Source organism: Chelonia mydas, chromosome 25 (genome assembly GCF_015237465.2).
Source record: "Chelonia mydas isolate rCheMyd1 chromosome 25, rCheMyd1.pri.v2, whole genome shotgun sequence".
NCBI lineage: Eukaryota > Metazoa > Chordata > Testudines > Cheloniidae > Chelonia > Chelonia mydas.
Window position 1 is genome coordinate 13,015,796 of NC_057858.1, and position 25,160 is coordinate 13,040,955.

Genomic DNA, 25,160 nt, shown 5'->3' on the forward strand with positions numbered 1-25,160 from the left:
GGCGGGCCCGGCATTTAACACTGGGCCAGATGCCAAGCGGGGGCTGGGAGTTAACTCAGTCTTCTCGACTCTGACCCACGGGGCTCCCCGGCCTCACCAAGCTGAGCCTATCCCGGGGGGCGCTGTCTGAGGCAGGGCACAGCTGGTTTAGCTGGAGAGGCTGTGAACCGACCCCTCTGGCTGAGCTGGGGGCAGCTGGGCGGCTGAAGTGCCGGGCTGGACTGCAGTGATGGTAGGGGGATTCTCTGGGAAGGCTGCTGGGCTTCTTTGGGGCTCTCTAGCTCCCAGTGTCCCCCTAAGCCACCCAGGGCAACTTTGGAGCAGATCGAGTGCTTAGTTCTTCCACCAGCATGGCTCTTCCCCAGCCAGAGAGGAGAGGCCTCTGCATGAGAAGACAGCCGGGCAGGTCATTGCTTGCCAGCCAGAGATACCTAGGCCCCTGCTGGGAGGAGGCCAGCGAGATCCCAGAGCCAGCCGCAGGCCAGCCGGAGGGAATGGGGGAGACGGTGACCCAGGAATGCTGTGAGTAGGGCCCCACTGATGGGGAACTGGAACCTTTGTAATGAAACAGGGAGGCTGTCTAGTCCAGTGGCTAGAGCAGGGACAGATGAGAATCAGGACTCTGGGGTTCTAGTGTGGGCTCTCAGAGGGTGGGGTCAGGGGGCGCCTAGTGGTTAGAGCAGGAAAGCCAGGAGCAGGGACGGGGAGTCGAGATTCTGACTTGCTTTGTGACCTTGAACAACTCCCTTCCCCCCTCTCTGTGCCTCAGTTTCCCCATTGGTAAAGTAGGGAGAAGAACACCTGCCCTGGGAGGCTGTGTGGGATTCCTGGATGGAAACGGCCTGTCTCTCACTCGGTTTTCTCTTGCCCAAGAGCAGGTGGCTCATGGCCACAACGATGGTTTCTGCTTTGAGATTTGGGGTTTGTAGGAGCCAAACCATGGGGGGCTGTGAAATTAGTGCAAACCCGACTAGGGGACCCCACAAACGCCCCCCCACCTGCACCTGGGTTTCCTGGGCTCTTATTGCTGGCCTGCCTAAGGGCAGTCCTACAAGAATGTGCAGGGCCCTGCACCCCACTAGGGATTTATCGGGGTGTCTACAAGAAGTTCCCTGCTGCTCTTGAAAGACCCCCCATCTTCCTCTCACACTGCCTGGGCCTTGTTTCTGAGTAAGGAAACCTAGAGGATCCCAGCACGATCCAACCAGGTTTTACCAACAGACCAGGGCAACAGGCCCGCACTTTCAGGCGGTGCCCCTCCTCTTCCTGCCCCCCTCCCCCAACCATCCGGGCCAGATTGCCCCAAACTGCTGGGCTGGGTGGGTCTGAAGAACCTGCCCATGGGTGTCAGAATGGGAGCTATGGGGCTGCGCACTGTTGAGCTAATCTGGTTTAGGCTGGAAGCGCTTTGGGGCAGAGACGGTCTCTTTGTTGCGTGTCTGTTCAGCGCCTAGGGCACCGGGGAGGCTGGTCCGTGACTGGGACACCCCGGGGCTATTGCAGTACAGTGACTCAGTAATAATGATAAGCCTGAAAACCGGCCCTACCCGGGAGCTGAGATTTCTGGACCATCCAGACCTAAAGCGCCAGGGCTAGGAACAAAGGACGGCAGGCGCCGGGTGGCTGTGGCACGCCTGGTCTTCTCGTTTAGCCCCTGACCTCTAAAGGCACCGGGAAACAAAACGCCACGCATCCAAAGCTCACCTAGCCAGCATGGCTGGGAGCACCCTGGAGACGGGGTGGACGGTGTCATGGGGTGGCTGCCTTGTGAGAGGAAGAGGGACCCAGCCCTACCTGGGTCTGCGGGCACCGGCTGAGGCTGGCAGGGGGTGCTGTAGTCTGTTGGACAAAGATGCTCCTTTATTCTGCTTAACAAATAACTTGGGCCCAGTGTGAACTGTAGGGGGAGGGCGCCCCCTGCTGCTGCAAAGGGATGCCCTTTGACCAGAGCCATCAGCTGCTGGGGCTCCTCAGCGCTATTTGTCCTGGGCGTGTTTAATTGGACTCGGACTTCTTAACATTCAATTTCCCACCCTCCTCCCCAGCCAGGCCTCTTCATTTGGTCTCTCGCTGTTGCATTGGCCGCTTCAGGGTGCGGCAAGCCCTCTGCCGCAGTCCTTTGTGGTGTCCTAATGCGGGGGTGGGAGAGTCTAGTGGTTAGAACCCGAGGACTGGCAGTCAGGACCCCTGCGTTCCAGGCCCAGCTCTGCCACTGCCTCCTATTGTGGCCTCAATCAAGTCACGGCCCTGCTCTGTGCCTCAGTTTCCCTATCTGTGGAATGAGGAATATCAACCCGACCTGAGAGAAGGGGCTGGGGGTGAATGGTTCATGCCCACAAGGTGCCTGAAGTGTCTCAGATGAAAGCTGCTCTGTCTCGCATGCCTCTCCCTGGCATGGAGTGGCTTTTCCGTGGCTTCTGGGCTTGGCACGAGGAATCTCGTCGGCCCAGTTCAGCCAGAAGGGCTCATGGGTCTCCCCCCAGCCCCTGAAGTGTTGTTAGTTAAGTAGCTGCCAGCACAGCCCATCCTGCTGGCTGTGACCTCCTATTACAACAGGACAAAAAGTGGGTCCTGTACCCACACCCCTCCGCCTCATCTAAAGAAACGGGGCGTGGTCATGGCCTCCTGAAATCCTCCATGAGCCCCAGGCTGGGACCCCCCCGGCCAGGCCAGAGAGAAGTTTATAGACTCAGTGATGCTAACAGTGCAATGAGGGGTCAGGGGGCTAGAGCAGTGGCAACGAAGGGGTTAAGCGTGCCTGATTCGTTCTGGGGGGGGATAAAGATCAAGAAAGGCGCCACTGCCACGTGGAATGCTTAAAACAACCCAGCCAACGGCAGATGGTTTTCTGTGTTGTCCCAGCCCAAATCTGATTAGCTGCGGGGGAGGAGGGAGGGGCTGGTCGTGCCCCAGCCCCAGGAAGGTGAATGATCCTGCCCCTCCTAATTGATTGGAGAAACACTTTAGCCATAGTGCAGCCGGGTGTGCTGGGACGGAGCTGGGCCTGAGGCCAAGTGGACGCCGATCCTTGTGGCCCAGGTCTCAACCGTTTGATTTAAAGGAAAATCTTCATTATCTCCTAGCAATATAGTGCCTATGGTAAACGGCTGAGTCCAGCCAGTAGAGGGCAGTGATCACCCTCATGCTGTTCATAACCGTACTATTGGCCTCCCCAACCCTAGCCTGCTACTGCTGCCGGTTCATGGAGTTACTCTTTTAGCTCCAGTGGGAGAGAGGTCTGTACTGGGCTGCTGAAGCTGGCGGGTTCGAATCCTGTTGGCATCCCAGCCGTCGGGGGGTCAATAGGAACCCACAGTCTCTGTTGGCAGGCACAGAGCTCTCACAGATTTTATTTTTGCTGGCAGTAACCCCGTCCCCGCCACCAGGAAGGCTTGGCTGATGGGCAGGAAAGCATGGGGCGGAGTGCCACCCGCCTTCAGGGAAGTGGAGTGGTGGGGGCGCTCTATGAGAACTCTCCCCCCCCAGGGGTGGAGCTTATCATCCGGCCACACAAGGGCCCCCAGCTCTGCACACGGGGCTGCCTGGCGGCTGGGCACAGTTAATGTTTAACTCGCTGTTTTCATTGGAGGCTAATAACGCACCAAGGGGAGCAGCTGGGCCGGACGCCTTCACAATACCCCGACTTTGCCGGGATGACAGCAGGAGGGTGAGGATCAGCCATGAACCTATGTACCCCGCAGCCTGTGGCCCCACAAGGGAAGGACAGGTAATGGCTCATGCCGTGTTCTGTTTGAAATCCCGGGGGCCCTCCCTTCTTGAGCGTAGGCGCAGTTAGCGGCCATGCTGGGAAGGCTGGAGCAGCCCAAGATACCCCCCGCTGGTGCAGATCCTACAAACCGGGCCTGCCCTGGCTCCCAACGGCATCACCCGGTCCGACTCTGCTGACCGCAGCGCCACGGCTGCTGATTTGCGCTGGAAGCAGAAGTGGGCCCCGGGGTATAATGTGGGGCCTGCCGTGGTGTGGCCAGGGTAGGTCCCACGGGCACAAGCCCTGCTCTCCGCTGGTACAGCACAACCACATCCGTGCAAGAATCCCCAGGGAGCCGAGCCCCCAGTCGGAGGGGGGGGTGCGGCTCTCTGCTGGATTTTGTGTGCTCCAGGGTAAGGCAGGGTGGCAGCTCAGCTGTGGCTGGCTTTGCCTAGACAAACCGATGAGATCCCGGCTAGTTAGGGCCGAGTGGGAATTTTTCAATGAAATGTTTTTTTCTACTTGAAAATGCCAATTCATCAAGCCAGAGACGTCAGGTGGGAAGGCGTTGGTTCAGACGGCCCGTTCATCAGGAAGGCGTCTCAGGTCTGGGACAGCCAAGGGGCTGGGGCTCGCCTGGGATGACAGTAGGACGCTCAAGTCCTTGCTCCAAATCAGGCAGGGTGGGGACTTGAACCTGGCTCACCCGTGTGAGTGCCTGGGCCACTGGGCTATTCTGGAGGTGGAGGGAGGGTGTCTCACTCATTCTCATGTATGTGGCGGTGGATGAAATTTCCAAAGCTCTTGTGGTTTTTTTTCGGATCTGGAACAAAACCCAAGAATCTCTGTTTTCCAGCCAGTCCCTGTGTGAACGCCCCCAGGCCCTCTAGAGATAGAAAACAGGAGCTCCAAACTTCTTCTGGGCTCAGTCTCGCTGTGGCCCTCTGGATGAACAAAGTCTCCCTGGGCAGATGGACCAGTCCTTTGGCTCAAGAAGCAGATGCTCACGCTGTTAGATCCCCCAAGTCAATCCCCAAACCCGGTCAAAGGCGTGTTCCCTCTGGATTTCACACGCATGCATTAACTTCAACTGAAAGTGACTTTAGTGTCTTTTTCCATGGGGTGCTGATCGGCATCCCCGTGATGTTAGCCCTGCACTGCAAGTGGCATTAGTCAGGTGAGTGCAGAGGGTCGTATCCCTTTAACTCGTTCGTGAGCCAGCTGGTGGTGCTCACCGTGTTTTAGAAGGCAGCCAGCCTGGCAGTGTGATGTAATTAGTCCTTGCGTGTTGTGTGTCGTTAGTAAACGTGGTTCTATGGACCCCACCTTGCCTGGGTGGCTGTTCTGGTACAAAGGGAAAAGCCACATCCCCACCCCAGAAGCAGCAGGGGACGTCCCTGAGTAGAACCCAGGTTATAAGGCGGTGCTACTGAGCCAGGTGCCCACGGTGAGTGAGAAATGAAAAAGACCAAGCAGCCTGGAGGAGGGGAGGGGACTCTCCTTAGACGTGGAGGCCTTACTTTTGTTAGCTGCTGCTGTTATTTCTGAACCCAATGCGCTCGGCGGTGTCAGGTGAGCAGCAAAATGGCCAATGAAAGCCGCTTGTCGTCATGCCTGTTTGCATGGGAAGAAGGCCCCGGAGGAAGCTGGCTGTGCCAGCCCAGAGCCACTCTAATTGCTTTTCACGTCCGACAGAGATTGTGCGGCCCCTGAGGTTTGGGCGATGAGCTGAGAACAATCCCAAACAGCCAAGAAATTCTCTCTATATTCAACACTAAGGCCTGACAGGCTGAACCATTATAGCCCAGCCTTGAGTGGTATTAATGGGGTGGGTGCCCAGGGGCCTGGAATGCACCAGAGCTGAAGGGGCTCGTAACCGTGCTGATTCCTACAGATTTGGAGTGTAAGCGTGGCGGTGACGTCACCATAAGCCAATCAAAAAAGAACTAGATAAGTTCCTGGAGGTCCATCAATGGCTATCAGCCAGGCTGGGCAGTGATGGTGTCCCTAGCCTTTGTGTGCCAGAAGCTGGGAATGTGCCACAGGGGATGGATCACTTGATGATTCCCTGTTCTGTTCATTCCCTCTGGGGCACCTGGCATTGGCCACTGTTGGAAGACAGGGACTGGGCTAGATGGACCTTTGCTCTGACCCAGCCTGGCCGTTCTTACGTTCTTTATGTTCAGATAGTTCCCTTGGTGCTGAACATTTATCAAGCAGCAGCGACCGACGGGGAACGAGCCGCAGGCCCAAGGCAACGCTCTAGGAGAGGGATTCGTGGTCCGAGCGCGGGCGTTGCTGGGTTCTAAGCCCTGCTCTGGAACACCTGCAGTATCACTCCAAGGTGCACACCAAGACCATGGCCCCGTTGCGCTGTACGTACCCAGTATGAGACAGTCCCTGCCTTGAAGGGCTCAGTCTAACCAGACAAGAGGAGGCTAACGAAACACACAGATGGGCAGTGACTTACCCAAGGTCCATGGGCAGGCCTGGGACAAGAACACAGGTCTCCTGGCCACTAGACCACACTGCCCGTCATAGGGCCAGGAGGCCACTGCAGCTGAAGTCAATGGGAGCTGCAGGTGCTCGGGAATGGAGAGTGGGATGAGAGAGCAGGGTGCCAACTCTCACCAAGGGAATTTTATTTGCTGATGTAATGAATAAACGAATGGGCTTGTAGCAAAGAGCCTATGAACCTCAGCGTTAACCTGGCCCTGTTTCTTCCTTCCCGCTCCAACAGAGCCTGGCCAGATCGGAGAGAGGGGAGCTCCCCCCGGTCCCAGCGGTGCTGATGAGACTAGGGACTCCTTGGACATGGCGAACTCCACCTCCTCCAGGGAGAAGAGGCAGCCCATCGTGGAGTCAGACGGAGACCCGCTAAACTCCTCCTGGCAAATGTGGCCCTCGCCAGCCTGGATCAGGGCATCCGGCAGGTCCTACCCTGGCAAGAGCGACTTGTCTGACTCTTTCGATTCCTCCACCCGTGAGCCTCCCCTGCCCGCCCAGCCACCCGTCGGGGACGTCCCCCGCAGCTCAGAGAACCAAGAGGCCTCTCACTTGAAGCCCGTCAGGCGTTTTATCCCGCCGTCATGGAAAAACTTTTTCCAAAGATGGAGGCGAGAGCCCGAGCCGTTCCTGCCGCTGGCCTACGCTGCTGCCCAGAGCTCCCCACCCGTAAGTCCGTTGTTAGATCGCCGCAGGCCAGCCCGCGATGGCAGCTCCAGCAGCGGTTTCCAGGAACCCTCCTGGTCCAGCCCCTCTGAGTGTAACCAGGAGACAGAGATGTCTCCCCCCAAGAGCCAGCAGGGCCAACCCGCCTTGCCGAGCTATGAGGAGAAGCTGGAGGCCTACAACCTCAAGTACTCCTACATGAAGTCCTGGCCAGGCCTGCTCCGGCTGATGGCCGGGCTGGAGCTGCTCTTTGGCGGCATGGTCTTTGCCTGTGTCTGCGCCTACATCCAGAAGGACTACCAGTGGTACAACCTGTACGGCGGGAACCTGCTGTCGGACGGCCTCTTCGCGGGGGGCTACGGGTACAATTATTACGGCCCCATGACCCCCTTTGTGCTGGTGGTGGCCAGCCTGGCGTGGCTGGTGACGGTGATCCTCTTGGGGCTGGGGGTCACCATGTACTATAGGACCATCCTCCTAGACTCCCACTGGTGGCCCCTGACGGAGTTCGCCCTCAACATCATCATGTTCCTCCTCTACATGGGGGCGGCCATCGCCTACGTCAACGACGTGAACCGTGGCGGCCTGTGCTACTCCTTGTTCGCCAGCAACCCGCTCCTAGCTGCCTTCTGCCGGGTGGAAGGGGGCCAGGTGGCGGCGATCGCCTTCCTCTTCATCACCACCCTGCTCTACCTGGCCGGGGCGCTGGTGTGTCTGAAGATGTGGAGGCATGAGATGGCGAGGAAGCAGCGGGAGGCCTTTGAAGCGCTAGTGAGTCCTCCCCAGGGACGCCTGCCCCGGAGCAGGAGGAGGCTGCTTCCTAGCGCTTCTGCCCCCTTCCCTGCCCCCGGGGCCCAGCGCCTTCTCTTGGCTCCGGGACGGATTCGCCCCAGGCAGGGGCGGAGGGGAGGCGCTGGGTACCTCTGTTTCAGGGCTACAGGGGCCGGTGTGGCCCCTAGCTTAAGCCACGGGTGCCCTGTTTCACCACCCATGCTTCAAAGGCCCTTATGGGGCATTGCAGGGAGGCAGAATGCAGGCCCGCCTAAGCCACACGCCCTTCTACTTTTGACACACCCCCTCCCTCCTCCAGCCTGCCCGGAGCTCCCCCGGGGGGCTCGTGCCTTGCTAGCTGGCATAAAAGGGCGCCAGGGCTGTGAGTAACCTGGCCCTACGCCCCCAGCCCCATGCACGGTTGCATTGTGTGGGGTGAGGCTGTGGCAGAGAGTCCTACAAGGGTCGGGGTAAACCCCGAGCTGGAGACAGTGGTGGTTATACTGAGGGCTGGGGGATTAACTCCTTAGGAACAGGAAATGGTTCCATGCGGGGGACCCACGAACCGGAGCCTTCCAAAGATGCACGAATCCTCCTTCTGGAGCATCCATCCATCTCCAGCCCCCGCTGCGTCAGAGACGGCCGTCACTCAGACTGGCGGCTGGCAGCTCGCTGGCTCTGTGCGGCAGGAGCCTCCCTCTCTCCGGGTATTTCTGCCCGGCCGTCGGGACGTGCGTGACTGCCACTCCTGCAGACGTAGCGCACTGGAGTACATCAAAGCCAGCTCAGGTCCCTACCCAGGGTCCTGGGCATTCTGCCGCAGCTTCCCTGCTATTGTTACCCAGCTAACGCTGATCTCCGTATCTACAGGAGCTGCAATCACACCCCCTGCCTGCAGCGCAGACTCGCCCTTTGTGCCCTCGCCCTTTGCATGGGGCTGAGGGGTTGGGGCTTGCCTAACCCTTCCTAGGCAGGGTCTCCCTCCAGTGGCTAGGCCATGCCTAGAGATGGGAGGCTGCTCTTGAGGAGGTGGGCTATGGGGCCTGGCGTGTTAACCCAGGCTCTAGGAGTTCACTCTTTGAGGCCCATGTGGGTTGCCGCTTTGCTGCTGAGCCTCACTCCCCTCTGTCTCTTTAAGCACAACCCCGTCCTCCTGCAAGCCAGACCCAAGCGGATCGTCTTCCAGGATGAGGTGATGCCGTCCGGGAGCCTCCCCGGGAAGGTCACCAAACAGCTGGCGTTCTCCGAGAAGGGAGAGGAGTTGGGGGCCTTGAGTTGCTCCATCCCAACGGGGCACACCCCGAAGCCGCACATCGTCCCCGACTATGTTGTGTAAGTAACGACCCGCCCACCCCATCCATGTCTCTGGCCACAGGAGCAGGCGAAGGCTGGCTCAGGGCTATGTGCTGGTGAGTTTAGCACGGTCATTAGCAGGAGTGGGGGGGGGGGGGCTGAGACGGCAGCACTGGGTTTCTGCGTCACTCTCCATCCTGGCAACTGAGGCTCTGGCCTGGGACCCAGGTGACCTGGGTTCAATGCCTGCCTCTGTCACGGGCTCTCCGGGTGACCTTGAGCAAGTCACTGCCTCTAGATACAATGATAATACACATGATGTCTGAGCACCCACCTAGGTCTGCAGGTATCTTCCTTCCTAAGAAGTCCCTGATTTCCTCCTGCCCCACGGGTTAACATTTTCCCACCATTCGCGGATCCATCCCTTGCCAGCTCCACCCCCCACCTATCACAGAGTCTCTTGGGGCTGGGTAGGAAATACCCGGGGATCTGCTGCCCTGAGGAGAGAGAGAAGTACAAGGCCGTCTTCAACGACCAGTACGGGGAGTACAAGGAGCTCTACCACGAGGTCCATGCGGCGCTGCAGAAGTTCAAGGAGTTGGACGCCATGATGAGCCGGCTGCCGCGTCTCACGCCCAGCAGGAAGGTCAGTTGCTAACCAGAGGGGGCACGGCACGGGCAGGTCGGAGTCGGGGTTGGGTTGTGGGACTTCTCCACCGCTAGGGGGTCCGCTTCCTATCCTGCCTGACACAGCAGTGAGGAATGTTTGGTGGAATGAATTGACGGGTCTCAGTTGATTTCCTACTGGGACAGGAACAAGCCACAAAAAACCCACTGGAATTGGTCGGCCCCTTTCTCGCAGTGTTGGCAAAGAGGCCCAGGGCTGGAGACAGGTAGGGAACCCACCAGGAGCAGAAACAGGTAGAACAATGTGGCCTAAGCCATAGACTGGTACCAGCGTGAGGCTAGACGCATCAGAGGGTCGACTGAGCCCCCAGGAACAAGAAAGGAGCCGCTGTCGCTCTTGTGACAAAGCTGTCCGGAAATTTTCCTTGGACTGGCGGGACTGAGCTTTGTGCTTCGGGTTCCGCTGGGGCTTCCTTGAGGAAGCCAGTTCAAGTCAAACCCTTGTGGCCCATGAACCGACACGGCTCCTGCTGGTTTCATTAATACTCGGAGCAGACGCCCAGGGCTGATTGAGGAAAGGGGAAGCTGGTCATCTGCTGGGATCCAAGCCAACTCCAGGCTTTGCAGTTCTGGTTATTTACCACCCGCTGTCTTCAGAGCTACCCTAAGACACAGAGGATTGTTCAGGGGCAGTTCCTGGTTTTCCGGGATCTGAGAGCCCAGCTGGCAGATCAAAAGAGCAGCAGCATTTCCCAGCCTGGCCCTTGTCACAGTTACCCTGCCAGACGCCCAGCTGAGGGGGGGTTAATTTCCCCCCTCTATTCCCAGGGTGTTGGTGGGGTCCCTGGCTGGCTGGTTAGCAGCTAATTCCTGGAGCTGGCCACAGCATTCCAGGGGCGCAGTCTCCTGTCGGAAAACGCTGATTCACCAGAATCGAAAGGTGCCAATTCCGAACAGAAAAATGTTTTCCAAATTTTCTGGCCAAATTTCCGCTCCCGCCAGCTCTGCTGATGACCCAGGCTTGCTGGGGTTGCTCCCTACTCCTGTCCGGCACAGCTCGGCCAGGCCCCCTCACCCACTGCTTTGTGCTCCGCAGGAACAGAGCCGGGTCTCCAACATCTGGAAGGAGTACAAGAAGAAAAAGAGGGTGAGTTAGGGGCATGGTGCTGGACTCGCACTGGACAAGCCAAGGGGCGGAGGCTAGTAGGCAGACCGACTCAGGGGGGACGCTGCACACCCTGGAGCTCGCCCCATCACAGGGTGCGATTGCAGTGTGCAGACGTATCTGAGCTAGCTCGGGTCCCAGTGACGCCGTGGCCCCGATGGCCGAGCTAGCCGGATTCAAGCCAGCTTGGGTGTGTCCGCATGTGTGTCCGCACATCCCAATAGCTGTACAGACCTGCCCTGAGGCTCTCCAGCCCGTGTCCCCATTTGAACGGTGCTTGGGGCACCTCTGGCTAAAGAATTCTCCCAAACGAGCAGGGCCCCCTGGCCAACCGGGGGGTCTTGGGCATTCCCACGCGTGTGGCTGTGGAGCCCCTGTGGTACGGAAGAGCCAGACTGGGTTCAAATGACTCTACTGGGGATTCTCTATGGAGGCTGCTGGATGCAGATAGAACTTGTGATTCTCTTGGGGTCCCCAGACTGGCTGACGTGGTTTTGTGCCGTCTCTCAATCCTGGCCTGCCTGGGGCTGCTCACAACAGGGCTGCCACAACTGCTCTGGCCTTCCCAGCTGAGGGCTCAGGCCCCATACAAAGGAACGTCCCCAGGTGGAAGAGCTCCCTGCTTCTCCGCTTGGCTCGAGAACTGTTCGGGGCCCGGTCGGTGCCAGCAGGGATGCAGCTCTCCGCAGGGTCGGGAGCGTGGAGCAAATCCCGGATCCTTTTGGAGACCTTGTTCCCCAGTTCGGTCTCTGGTCATTGTTTTGTGAAAGCCCGCAGGCAGCGGATAGGGGGTGAAGCCCAGATCCAGCAGTGGTGATGCTGACAAAGGATCCATTCCCCATCCCTGCAGGACCCCACCTTCCTGGAGAAACAGGAGCGCTGTGACTACCTGAAGAAGAAGCTCACGCACATCAAAGCGCAGATCCAGGAGTACGACCGGACGGCCAAGGAGGGCTCCATGTACTTCTGAGCCTGGCACTTGCGGGGTGGCACCATACCGCCCTTGGGCTGGTCCCCAACACCCTGGCCGCCAGCCCTGATTTACTCTGGGGCTTGCTGATGTCTGGGAGATCTCGGCCTGAAAGAGAGCAGGATACAGGACACTGGGGGGCGCTCAGGGGGGCTCGAACAATTTTTATAGTGGGGATGCTGAGAGCCATTGAACCAAACTGTAAACCCTGTCTATAATGGAAACCATTCCCAGCCAGGGGGTGCGGCCACACCCCTAGTTCCAGCACCTATGGGGGTGCTGGTGTCTTGTGGCCTCCTGTGCATCACACACACACCCCAGCTGGGTCACATGTGGGTCAGGCACCATCCCTGCCCCGTGCTGCCCCCTCACCGGCTGGGGCTGGGAACCAGCAGTGCTGATGTGCACTCTCCAGGTGGGACCGAAGCTGGGGGTGGGAGGAGTGGGGCCTCAGGCGGGGTGGGGAGAGGTGCATCGCTCCTGCTCACGGGGATAGGTAACCAGGTGCACCGTGCATCTGCTCCAGCCAGCAGCAGCCAGACCCATCCTCCAGGCGGACCCTGGGGAGAAGCTATGAAACTGGACAAAGCTTCTGGCTGAAGAGAGCTGTTGTGATGGGAGGATAAAACGCCCCTGGGCATGGATCTGTGCTCACTTCATGCTGGTGTAAACTTGGGAGTCATGGCACTGAGGACAGTGGACTTGCACTGGTCATTGACTTCAGCGGGAGCAGGATTGGGACCCTGACTCCTGTAACGTGGTCCCTGGCTGGAGCCCTGGGAGCCAGGCCGGAGATTGCCTCTTACGTGCATGACTTCATCGCCACACTCCCTTACTCTGTCTGCAAAGCAACTATCGGAGGAGGGGGGCAGCATTCACCTGAAAGCAAAAACTGAGCTTTGGGGGGTGCCTGTAACTGTCTCTAAGGAGCGACGGCTTCCCCAGTGAATAAAATACACCTGGCGGCCCGTGTGTGAAATCCCTGTAGCCAGCAGGATCTGCCCTGCTCTGCGCCAGAATTCCCCTGGAGAGGGTCCCCGAAGGGGGGGATGTGAGGGGAGGGATGCTAACACACGTGCTCTCCGCTAAAAGCACTGTGGGTCATAGCAGCATCACGTGGGAAATTAGCGGAGCTCTCTGCTCACCATGCCCTGAGACATGCCCCCCCCCCCCCCCCCCCCGAGGATGTGACTCCGTTGCAGCTTCCCCCCAGGGGGATTTACTACTTTAGTTCAAGCTCATGAAAGGCTCGTGGCCTTCCTGGGAAGGTCCCAGGTTCGGTTCGTGGGCCGTCCCCATGTGGTCATTAGGGAGCAGAGTGAGACGAGTGGGGTGTGTCTCCCCTGCACACTAAGCCCAGGCTCTGATTCAGGTTTGAGCCTCCCGGCTACACACATCAGCCCAACTCAGGTCAGCAAACACTCAAGGCCCAGGTCCTTGGACCCTGCTGGGGGATGGACTGGAGCCTGAGTCCCGCTGTGACTGGGGTCCGAGCCCTGTCATGTTGCAGTGTGGATGCAGCTCAAGCCGTTAGCCCAGCTGTGCAACTCGGGTCCAGCAGTTGTAAACCCAGGTTTACAGTGCGGCATGGACACTCAAGAATGGGCTTGGAAAAACCTGGGTTTACAATGCAGTGTAGACAGACCCATGATGAGCTACCCTGGTGCATCTGTGGATTGTTAGCACTAGTGACCAGCGCTGGAAGCTAGCTGCAGAGGGAGAATTTCAGAGCACCCTGACTGACAGCCATCCCGGTGCGGGCAGCTGGTCGGAGCAGCCCTGCTATTCGCACGTTCACTGCAACACACCCGGCTTTAGGTTCTTTTTCCACTTACAAAGCTGCTTTTTATTTAAAAATTGGAAACAACGAGGCGTCCAGGGCTAGTTAAGGCCCCAATCCTGCCAACATGCCCCATGTTTAACTTCAAGCCCTGTGGGCCGTTCAGCTGAGACACCCTCTGACTGCAAAGCCCGGGACCCCACAAACTCACTGCACCCACAGGGAGCAAGACTTAAAGAGGAGTAAAATCCAAGTGCCGGGCTGGGATCCTTGCGGCTCGGCAGGACCTCTCGGGCCCGACTGAGTCAGGGAGAGGCAGCTCAACCTTGCCTTGGGGGCTGCTCCCCCCGTCGGTCCATGTGCATGACCAATGGAAGGGGTTAAAGTCAAACCAGCCACGCAGCCGGGCGCTTTGATCAGAGTCCTGCACACAAGGCGATTTATGTCCACGCTGGAACAGGGAGCTGAGGTTTAAGCACTCCATCTGCTGCTGCCAAGGTTTTGACTCCAGCTGCGCCAGGTTCCTGCAGTTACAAGCCTTCTCTTCGGCCTGGCTGCAGCCAGAGGAGGCTGGTGGGTTGTTTTTAATGATTGTGCACCTAGTAATGATTAATCCCTGGGCTGCCATTTTAAGACGAACAAAGAGGGGAGGAAAACAGAGGGGACCCAGGTAGCTGCTTTTAAAGGAACCAGCCAACCCCCTTCTCAAGGCAGCGGCTCCAGGAACGGTGCCCTGAGCCAGGGGCCCGTCTGCAGGCAGCACCAGGCTGGAAAGCAGCGCGTTTACCAATAATACTAAGGCCAGAGACCGGCGCAGCTGGCACTGGAGATAGCTGCTGCAACCTAAGGTAAGGTGTATTGATCGCTTCACGGGGGAGAGCTGCTCCCTTATTTTTGCTTCATACGTTTCAGGATCGTCTAAAGCTCTGTCAGGTTTCAGAGTAGCCGCCGTGTTAGTCTGTATTCGCAAAAAGAAAAGGAGGACTTGTGGCACCTTAGAGACTAACCAATTTATTTGAATATAAGCTTTCGTGAGCTACAGCTCACTTCATCGGATGCTTTTAAGAAAAGTACTCCTTTTCTTACAGCTCTGTCGAACTTAAGGGGGCCAGATTCCCAGCAAGTATCAATCAACCTGCAGCCAGGTAGGGGTCTGGCCCCATTGACCTCAGTGGAGCAGTGGCAATGGATGCTAGCTGAGGCCCTGGCCTAGAAAAATTCTTCGCAAGAGGTCAGAAGGCTGAATTCACACAGATCTGCCTCCGAGAGTTCGCCTTCGATGCAGAACACCGTGAATCTTCACCAGCTGCTTCCTTCAAAGCTTAAATCCTTGTTTGTTGTTAAGGGGTTTTTAGAGGGGCCGTTGGGTTTTCTTGTTTATTTCTAGAGTAACAAAGCTAGGACGAAAATGAAAACAAGCTTAACTGGCTCCATTGAATAAAGCAAGGTGCTTGCTAAACAAAAATCCTGGGCAATTCAAAGAACCGGGTTAAAGAAAGAGGTGGAATTGCAAAATCTTTGCAGAAAGGGCTTAGGTGTCGGAGTCAACTTCACTGGGTCTGGAAATTCTCTCTGGGGTCTGGGATCAAACTGGAACTGCAGCTTTTAGAAGCACTGGGAGCTTTTGTTGTCTTTGAAACTTGAATCCTGGCCAAAGAAAGGAGGTTTGGCAGCGAGAACACAGCACCAACCTTATCGCGGGCTCTCTTGGGGAAAGAAAAACATTGGGGATTTTTTTTAAAAAGGACTGACTAGAGCACACGCGCGTGTGAGGGGAGCGTACTATTTGCTAGTGCCGGGACAGACGGGTGGAGACCCACGAGGGGCGTGTAGTGAGCGAACCCTGCCCTGAGCTGCTGTGGGCTTCCCAGCTGCAGGCCTGGGAAAACAGAGCCTTATTAATCAGGTGAAATAAGAGAGGAGGTGGTGTTGGCAGAAACTGTTGCAGCCGGAGTGGAGGCCCCAGCCGAACATTCCCATCCTATCTCCAGCGGTTCAGGACGGCTGGATTCAGCAGGGATCATTGACCCTGCACGTTCCTAGTGATCCCAAAATCCAAGGTGAGGCTTAGAAGGATTCTACGGAGGTTTGTTTGCCCTTCCCTGTGTTCTCTGCCCCTCCAGCACTGGGGTGATTACAATGGAGCGCAGTGGCAAGGCTCTCGTGAGCTGAGCCTGTAGCAAAATAAAAAGGCCTTTTATTAAAAGTTGGGTGAGGGGGAGAACAGGCAGTTCCTGTGGGAACCCCTGGGCCTGTGCCCAGCGAGTCGGAGCCTGCCGAACTGACCCAAAGGACACTTGGCGGGGGGGGGGGGTACACCTCCGGAATGCAGGGGCAGAAAAGAGCGTTTAAAACATGGCTACCCCAGAAGTGTAAGGGATCAAATAAACAAACCTGCATCTTCCTTTTATGTATCCCTTTAAATATAGCACAGCGAATTCATCCCTGGGGTAATTATTCTCAGCAGCCAGGTCTTCCGTGTATTAGTGACCCTCGCTTGTGAGGGGCTCAGAACTGGGGTGCCAGCCTGACGGCTACATGGCAGTTTTATAGCCCCGCAATTCAAGCCCGGTGAGCTTGAGTCAGCTCCCCGGACCAGCCATGGGTTTTTTGTCGCCGTGTAGACATACCCTGGGAGGCCGGGGTTCAATCCCCTGCCCTGGCTGCGACTCCCTTTGAGTAAGTGACTCAGTTTCTCTGGGCTGCCTTTGTTCTCTATGGCATTAATGGCCTTTCCCTGCCTCACAGAGAAGTTGTAAATGTAAATACGTGAAATTCCCCCTTTACCGGATAACTGTAACCTACGAGGACACAGGAGTTCTTCTCCCTGGGTCATAATGACTCGTGCAGAAGCAGCAAGGTCGGGCCTCTTTATCTTACTAATAAGGTTTGTGTTACAAAAGCATTTCTGTGTCTGAGCCTCTGTTGTTTGTACCGTTATTAATCAATGCTCGGGAGGTGCTTTGAAGCCCTCAGCGGTGTTGCTATTGCACAGAGCAGGGCGCAGGGGTAGGGGAGACCTAGGGAAAAACCGATTGACTGAAATACACGAATGTAAGGCAGACGGCCTAGAAAGGCACGTCTGTCTGCTGAGGTACTGGTACCGTCACCATAGCGTGGGAACATGCGGAAGTAATCTCTTTTAGAAACATATAATCTGTGGGGCTTGGGGATTTGCATTTTGTTACCAAAGTGTCTGAACAAAATTACTTTAGTTCAGTTGTTGGTGGTTTTTTTTTAAATCTTTTGCATTATTTGGTTGAAGCAATTTGAGTAAATTCAAGTGAATAAATTTTGTGGGGTGTTGAACTAAAAATGTGGTGGACTTGGTTGATATTGAGGGTGTGACGGCCTGTTTCTCAGAATTTGCACCAGTATATCAGACCCGCATTTGGCAGAGTTATTCCAGGTTTATGCTGGCGTAACTGAGACCAAAGCCCGGCGCTAGTGCAAGGGGGGCAAAAATCATCAAAGTGTCTAAGGATCTGTCTTCAGTGCAAAGTTTACTCAGGTTCTTGCTCAGGGGTTGCCCCTAACCCAGCTCCCGTCCACACCCAAAACCCTCGGAACATGAGTTTAGCGGTGCTTTCGCCCTGGGCTAGCTGGCTCCTCTAGGGCGGATGCTCACGCAGGAGCTGGTAACCCGCCCACTTGTGGCAAGGACATCATGCGGCCAGTCCTCCGGGGCCTTCCCACTATTCCCTCCACGTGCCTAGAGGGACAGTCAAGGTCTCACACAATCCACTGGAGAAAAACCCTGTGGCTCAGTTTACTGCAGGGCAAAGACCCAAGGATGGGCCCCCCGGCGTCCTAGCTGCACACCTGGATGAGTCGGCACCCGGGAGGCACAGTCACTGTGTGGCTGCCCACACCAGGGCTAGGCTAACCTTGGGGTTGTTCATCCCACTTAACTCAGAACCCATGTGACTTAAGAGTCCAAGCCTCCTGGAAAATCAACAGGCCCCCTCAATTCCCAGCACTTTGGTGACTTCTAAAAATGGGACTTCGGCTCCTAAGTCATTTATGTGCTTTAAAAAAAAACTTTACCAAGGGTCCCTAAAGTTCAGCTAGGAGAATCCTTTGCGAGGCGGAGGGCCAAAGTCAATGGGAATTTCACCCCCTAGTGTCAGGGCTGAGCACAGCCTGGGGCATGGGGGCTGTTTGACCCCTGCAACCTTTGCTAGGTGTGCATCAATGAGTCCACCAGGTGAATGGGGTTTCTGTTCTATGCAGGGGAGAAGGGTCTCACCCGGCATGGGGAGCTGGTGCCGAGGGCTCAGGGAGGAGGCTGGCTGGGAAACAGAAGGAGGATTAGATTCTGGGATATTAGACAAGCAAGTCCCGTTTGGACAGTCCCTCTACAGAACCTCTAGGTGGCAATGAACAAGCCCAGCCCCCTGGTTTTGACCTTCCACCCATCGTGGATCATTTCTGAGCTGGAGAGATCAGTTTGTGCTGCTCAGGACTTAAATTGGGTCTTCGTGACGCCATCCTTTTGCCGCTGGGGCCATTTAGAAGATGGCCACATCCTTGTAGGCTGCACCCGTCCCCAAGGGCTGCCTGGCCTCGCCCAAAGCCCTTCCCCCAGCTCATGAATGATTAAGACACCCTATTGCTAGGTCGTGGCACCCAAGAGGGAACATCTACACTGCTGCTTTCAGTCCCGTAACTAGGGTGACCAGATGTCCCAATTTTATAGGGACAGTCCTGATTTTTGGGTCTTTTTCTTATATAGGCTCCTATTAGCCCCCACCCCCTGTCCCGATTTTTCACACTTGCTGTCTGGTCGCCCTACCCATAATGCAAACCGGAGTCTGTAGACCCAGGCTCTGAGACTCGCTGCTGCGGGGGGTTTGCAGTGTAGACGTAGCCAGTGACTAACATGCTTGACTTGACCATCTATGTAGACGCAATTACAATATATCTATCTATCTATCTATCTCCATACACCCCCCCCCATCTAGCTATCTATCCATTCCCATACACCCTATCTATCTATCTATCTATCCCAATACACCCCCTCTAGCTATCTATCTATCTATCTCCGTACACCCCCCTCTATCTAGCTATCTATCTATCCCCATACACCCCCTGCTAGCTATCTATGTAATATACATACCTATACATATAAAACCACCCCAATTTTATAGATGGAGATGCTGGGATTTTCAAAGGGGCCTAGGCCCCTAATTGCCACTGATTTGTTATTAACCGGGTTATTCTGGTAGTGCCTGAAGGCCAGCTGGGAATAGAGCCCCACTGTGCTAGGCACTGCACCAATACGAAGCCGGGGGTGGTCGGCGCTCACAGTCTAACTAAAACGAGACAGGCCCAAGGTCTGTGACCCCCGGCGAAGGGCTACAACGCACACGCAGAGGTGGCAGCAAGCAGCATATTGATGCCACGTTTTCTGGGGGGTGGCAGTGGGTTGGTTTGGAGAACAGCTAGTTGGAAAGCAAAGGGGGCTGGGCAGGTGTGGAGAGAAGCTCAGAGCTGGAGCAAACAACGCAGAGCAGTGAAAGTCCAGTCAGAACTGTGGCAAGTTCTCTGGATATTCACAGCTCCCTGCTCTGGCAGCCCTAGGCAGCCGATTCCACTGCAGTCATCTCCCAAGGCCGGACGGCAGCCGAGGGAAAGGCGTGGCCCTCATGCCCTTTGCTCGGGGAGTTTGTAAGTGACTAGCTCAAGGCCTCAGTGGCAGAGCCAGGATTCGAACCCCCTGCCCTTGTGCTTGTCCCACCTCCAGGCCACGCTGCTTGACCAGCTTGTTTATCTGCCGCCCTACCGAGGCGTTTCTAAGGCTGCCCGTCACTGCGGTCTCCGGCCGCCGGCCCTGCATTGGATCCTTCCTCCGCCATGTATAGCCAGAAGCCCTACGACAGCCCGCCCACCGGCTACGGACCCCCCGGCGACGGCTACGGCTACGACATCCACTCCCCCACCCCGGGCTCCTTCTACATTGAGGACGTGCCGCAGTATTTTTACAAGTGGAACTCTCCGCCCGGCGTGGTGAGGATCCTGGAGGCCCTGGTCGTCCTGCTGTGCATCACCATCTTCGCCTGCGTGGCCTCTACGCTGGCCTGGGAATACAGCTACGGCTACGGGGGCATGTACGGGAGCGGGCTAGGGAGCTACTACGGGTCTGGCTATTATGGCGGAGGGACGGGCTACGGGGGATACGGCGGATACGGCGGATACGGCAGCTATGGAGGCTACTATGGCGGGATGACCAACCCGCGGGCAGCCAGCGGCTTCATGATCGCCATGTCGGTGTTGTGCTTCATTGCACTGCTGGGGTTCTTCGTGGCCAGCGTCACCAAGTCCAGCAGTGCCCGCTCCCGCAGGTTTTACCTGGCGGTCATCGTGGTGTGCGCCATCCTGGCCTTTGTCATGCTCATCGCCTCCATCGTCTACATCATGGGCGTCAACCCCCGGGCGCAAATGACCGGCAGCTACTACTACAGCCCCATGCTGACCATGTGCAACCAGATGTACTCCTCCGGTGGAGCCTACATGAACCAGTACCTCTACCATTACTGCACCGTGGACCCGCAGGAGGTAAGATGGGCCCTGCTTGCGTTTTCCCTTCAGCTTTCCTTCTTTTCTCTCTTTCTCCTTCCTTCCACTTCCTTTCTGCCTTTTCTCTCTTTCTCCTTCTTTTCTCTCTCCTTCCATTTTGTCTTCATCTTTCGTCGACTTTCTCTTGGAGCGGCTCAGAAAACGGGGTGACTGTTTTGGGGAAATGTTAACGCCAATTTAGTCCTTGTTTGTTTAAAATGTGAAATGATCTACAGAGGGGTTTGAAAATTTCCTACCGTTTCGCTCGCTCGCTCGATTTCACAGACGAACAGGATGAAATTTTGGACAGAATATTCGTGGAAACCCCCCATTTGTTTTGGGTTTTTTGTTAACATTTTAAAATTTTGCTTGGAAGTGTTGGCATTTCCCAGCCAGTCAGTACCTCCATAGCCATCAGCTGTAACTGCTACTTTCCCTTTTCCACTAGCCATAGGTGCGCTTCTCCAGCTTGCCTCAGCTAAGAGCAGTTCCTGGTGACTAGTGTCAGCTGCCCTTGGCTCGACACAGGGTGTCACCAGGGCTAGGAGGACGGAGCTGAGGACAGGGAAATTCAAGGCTCAATACCGGAGGTGCTTTCTGGTGGGCGAAGCTGTGGAGCAATCTCACAGGGGAACGGTGGAGACCCAAGTAGTTGGGCCTTCTAAATCCAGGTTGGGCAAAGTATGAGAAAAATCCTGCTTTGGCGGGTGGATGGGCTAGCCCAGAGGGTTGCCAAACTGGCCCCTGGCCCAGGGGGGAGCTGGCTGCTGTCATGGTGCTGACTCATTCGTCCTGGGTTTTGCAGCTGAAGGAGGGTCAGAGCTGATGGGAGAGGGAGCTGAAGGAAAAGCATGTGGTTATTTTTCCATTCAACCAATGGCTTTAGTTGACAGGAGTGAAATAGGATCATGAAAGGGATGGGAGGGCAATCCCTCTATTAAGCTATGGTCCCCACTATGGGAAAGTTCGGTAAACCCTGGACTAGACCATCTCCTGGCTCTTTTCCATCTCTACCCATTTTCTGGGATTCTCCAAACCCTCTGTTCCGATCAGCTCAGAGCTCTGCTCCCCTCTCCCCTCCTTGAGCCGTCCTGGTGCAACGATTTGTACAGTTTAAAACTCTACAGCTATGAACCGAGTGCCACTGACAGTCGCTGAAAGTTGGGTTTTGCCTTAGTCAGTTTCCCTTGATCCCAGTGGGTCGGGTGGTCACGGCCTCAAAGTCTCTAAGTCCTGGGAGAAAGCTGATGGAAAAGATTTGCTGTAACGTCTTTGTGACAGTTACTATGGATTGACACCGTTGAATCCCCATTGGCTACAGCAACGGTTCTGCAGAGCTACACGGGGATCACCGATAGCAGCATCTAGCAGTCTTCGATTGCCAAGACAGATGAGTCCACTGCAGGCTCCCCTTAGACCAGTGTTGGGTGCGTTGTAGCCCACTAGCACCTAGACACCCCAGCTGAGGTCAGGGACCCTATGTGCCAGGCGCTGCACAGATGCACAGTGAGAGACAGGCCCTGCACCAAAGAACTAAGTCTGAATAAATGAAGGAAGGCTCATTCACCCCATTTTACAAAGGGGGAAACTGAGGCTCAGACAGACACACAGCGGAATCTGCAGCCCAGTTATTTATCATAAATGTTTGTACAGCCCACATGACTGTAGTCTCTGAGCTGAGCACCTCCCAGTATTTAATGGATTTATCCTCACACACTCCTAGGAGGCAAGGCCTGGCTGTCATTGCTATTGAATGGAGGGGAAACTGAGGCACAGAGTGGCTGAATGACTTGGCTACGGGTCACACAGGGACCCTGTGGCAGAGCTGGGAGCTGAATCCAGGTCTTCCAAGTCCTAGGCTAGTGCCCTGATCACTGAACCTTCCTTCTTCTAAGCTAAGAAGCCTCTTTCAGCTCAGAATAAACTCAGGTCTCCTGACTCCCAGTCCACTGCTTTAGAATCATAGAATATCAGGGTTGGAAGGGACCTCAGGAGGTCATCTAGTCCAACACCCTGCTCAAAGCAGGACCAATCCCCAGTTTTTGCCCCAGATCCCTAAATGGCCCCCCCAGGGATTGAACTCACAACTCTGGATTTAGCAGGCCAATGCTCAAACCACTGAGCTATCCCTCCCCCCCTTAACCACAAGCCCACCAGCCACGTGCTTTGTCCAGGTCTAGCCCCCAGGATGTAACACAGTGCAAAACAGCCTTATAAAAATCTCCTTCATTTGCTGCTCAGTTACTCTGCTGGGCTTGGTCGGTTTCCTTATTGACACTGTGCAGCTAACTGGGATCTCTGCTTGAGGGCCCTGGCTCCGGAGTCAGAGCTCTAGGCTGTCTGTTGGATAGAAGGCAGCAGAATAGTAACAAACAAGGTCTCTGTGAAGCCAGTTTCGGTCTGGAGAGAAACAATTGCAGCGATTTAAGCAGCAAGCTGGGCGGGGCTGCCGATACTACGCCGTCTGCATTCCGGCCACCTGAAATCCAGAGGCACGTAGAGCTATGCACTTTGCTGTATATTTCCTACCCCAAAAACAAGCTGTGCTGCACTTGCCTGATGCATGGACCAGATGTGACCTAATCTGTCATTCCCCCCATGTCTAATATCTATCAAACTTCGACATTCTTACTAGGGCCCTATGGGAAATTCTGGGGAGTCTCCCTCTCTCACACACACCAAAATGCAAGGATTTGAACCCCTTCTCCTGGAGCAAAAATCATACAGAGAATAAGTAGCCCCTGTTTCTGCTGCTCTCGGCCATGTGTCCTTAGGAGAAGATTGTTGGTTGTTTCAGCATGCAGTGGGGAGTCAGGACTCCTGGGCTCTTTTCCTGGCTCTGTGGGGCCTTGCGAAAGTCGTTTCCTCTCTCGCCGTGTGCCTCAGTCTCTCAGTCTGTAAAATATGAGGGCATTGGATCCCTGTAGCTTGCAAAGTACTTTGGCATCACCTGGTTCCTCTTTGGTTCTTGAGCTGGGCCCAGTCCCGGAGAATCAAACCCCAGAAAGCTTTGCCGGCTCGATTGTTTTGCTGACTTCCACACAGGATAAGATCATAGCAATGAGCAAAGCAGCGGCAGCCTCCCATGTGATCCTGCTTTGTGCCAGGGAGAGCTGGGGAAGCTGATTCGGTTTGTTGCCAGCACAGCCAATCCCTACCATTCCCCCTTTGAGTGCTGCCGGGTTTGTTCTCCGTCGCTTGGCAGCTCTGGTGAAGGAGCCGGTTCCAAAAGCCCTTGCCAACCCAAGAAGCTGCCTTTTCTTCTCTTCCTCCCCCTAAATCCCAACTCCAGGAAATTCCTCATCTGTCTCACTCTCTCTTCCTTGGGGGGACTCTTTTGTCTGATGTAACAATTATTTTCCCTCTCATTTGATTTCCCCCCACCCTTTGGCACCTTCACATGGACTGGAATGACTTCTCCAGCTGTGCTGGCAGGAACGGGTGTCTCATTTCCTGCTAGTGGCCAATCCACATAGAGGACAACAACCTACTGCTGCTATCAGCTGATGGAGTTCTTCCTTTAGCTTGAGTGGTAGAGGTCAGTGCTGCAGTGCAGAGGGAGGTGGGGTTGAACCAAGCTGATGGATGACATAAGGGTAATTTCCCTGACTCCCTGGCCAATGTGGGTTTTTTCCTCTCTTCTAGGCCATCGCCATTGTCTGTGGGTTCTTCATCGTCATTCTTCTCTGCGTGATTTGCTTCTTTGCTCACAAGACGCGCCACAAGATCTGGAAGTTTGGGAAGCCCAATATCTACTGGGACAAGCCACTCGCCTTCCAGGAAGGCCCCAACGTGGAGGAGTGGGTGAGTCTAGGATGGTGCAGGCTGCGGGTGGAGCAGATGAGTGACAGGGACTTTGAGGCTCCAACCTGCTCTGGCTAACTCAGGGCATTACTAACCAGCCCATCACCAAGGTGTCTAGGTGCCAGAGGTACCCTCAGGAGCCAGATTGGGAAACAAACAAGGGGAGGGACTCTCCTAAGCCCCATCCACTCATGGCGCCAAAATTGAGAGCCCTCAAAGTCAGCCGTCACTCACAGTAGGTTGTGCAGATCTTTGTAGCATGATCCATCCTCATCTTCCTTTTAGCAGCAGGGAAATGTTGATGTTGGTAAATTGGAGAGGGGTCAGAGAAGAGCCACAAGAATGATTAAAGGCTTAGAAAACCTGCCTTATAGCAAGAGACTCAAAGAGCTTCATTTATTTACCGCAACAAAGAGAAGGGTCAGGAGTGACTTGAAAACAGTCTATAAAGAATCTACACGGGGAACAAATATTTAATAACCGGCTCTTCAATCTAGCAGAGACAGGGCTAACACGATCCAATGGCTGGACATTGAAGCTAGACAAATTCAGACTGGAAATAAGGCATAACGTTTTAATGGTGAGAGTAATTAACTGTTGGAACAATTTACTAAGGGTCATGGAGGATTCTCCATCACTGACCATTTTAAAATCAAGATTTAGATTTGTTCTAAGAGAGATGCTGTAGGAGTTACTTTGGGAAGTTCTCTGGCATGTGTAATGCAGGAGGTCAGACTAGATGATCACAATAATTCCCTTCTGGACTTAGGAGGTACGAATCTATAAATGGTTAACAATGTTGACCTGTAGGTCACCGTCTGTAGGCTTCAGAGTTAACACTCCATTGTCGTCAATGGGGCAAGCTCAGAAATCTCTCTGATCTGCTCTTTCAGGCTGCGGGCAGATGTGGCTGGATTCATCTGCTTCACATTTTAAGGTGATCTAGGCAACCATAAATGTCAGGGTCATTTTAGGTTCTGGAGCAAAAGATGGACTAGGGCAAGTGCAGTGGCCTGGCAGGGACTGTGGCAGAGTGCTGTGCGCTCCCTGACGCACGTTATGAAATGTGCTATATAAGAACTAGGAATTATTACTTTTGTTCAGTGTTTGTACAGAACCTAGCACAACAGGATCCTGGTCCATGGCTGTGGCTCCGGCCTACTTCCGAAATTAAAATAACTAATAATAACAATAATATCATGTAGCAATGAGTTCCACGGGTTAATTTTATATTTTAGTGGAGGGGGGATGTAGTTCCTTGCATCTGTTTTAAATGCCTTGTTTTTTCCATTTGCTTTTGGGTCTCTTTGTT

The 25,160-nt window shown here is 55.3% G+C and overlaps 1 protein-coding gene across 5 annotated transcripts in view; it reads left to right on the top strand.

Moving 5' to 3' along the window:
• Window positions 1-3,504: 3,504 nt before the first annotated feature.
• The window catches only part of LOC102938809 (occludin), a 33,777-nt gene continuing 12,121 nt past the window's right edge, over window positions 3,505-25,160 (top strand). For 2 of the 5 annotated variants that reach the window (XM_037885995.2, XM_043536157.1), the window contains exons 1-3: window positions 14,575-15,546; window positions 19,233-20,044; window positions 23,690-23,848. In XM_037885995.2, the coding sequence (XP_037741923.1) occupies window positions 19,343-20,044; window positions 23,690-23,848 (861 nt within the window). In that variant the 5' untranslated portion in view covers window positions 14,575-15,546; window positions 19,233-19,342. Of the gene's footprint in view, window positions 3,728-6,449; window positions 7,652-8,789; window positions 8,984-9,418; window positions 9,591-10,667; window positions 10,719-11,586; window positions 14,335-14,574; window positions 15,547-19,232; window positions 20,045-23,689; window positions 23,849-25,160 lie in introns of those variants that run through there. The other 3 variants (XR_006287500.1, XM_043536158.1, XM_037885994.2) reach the window with 3 other exon arrangements.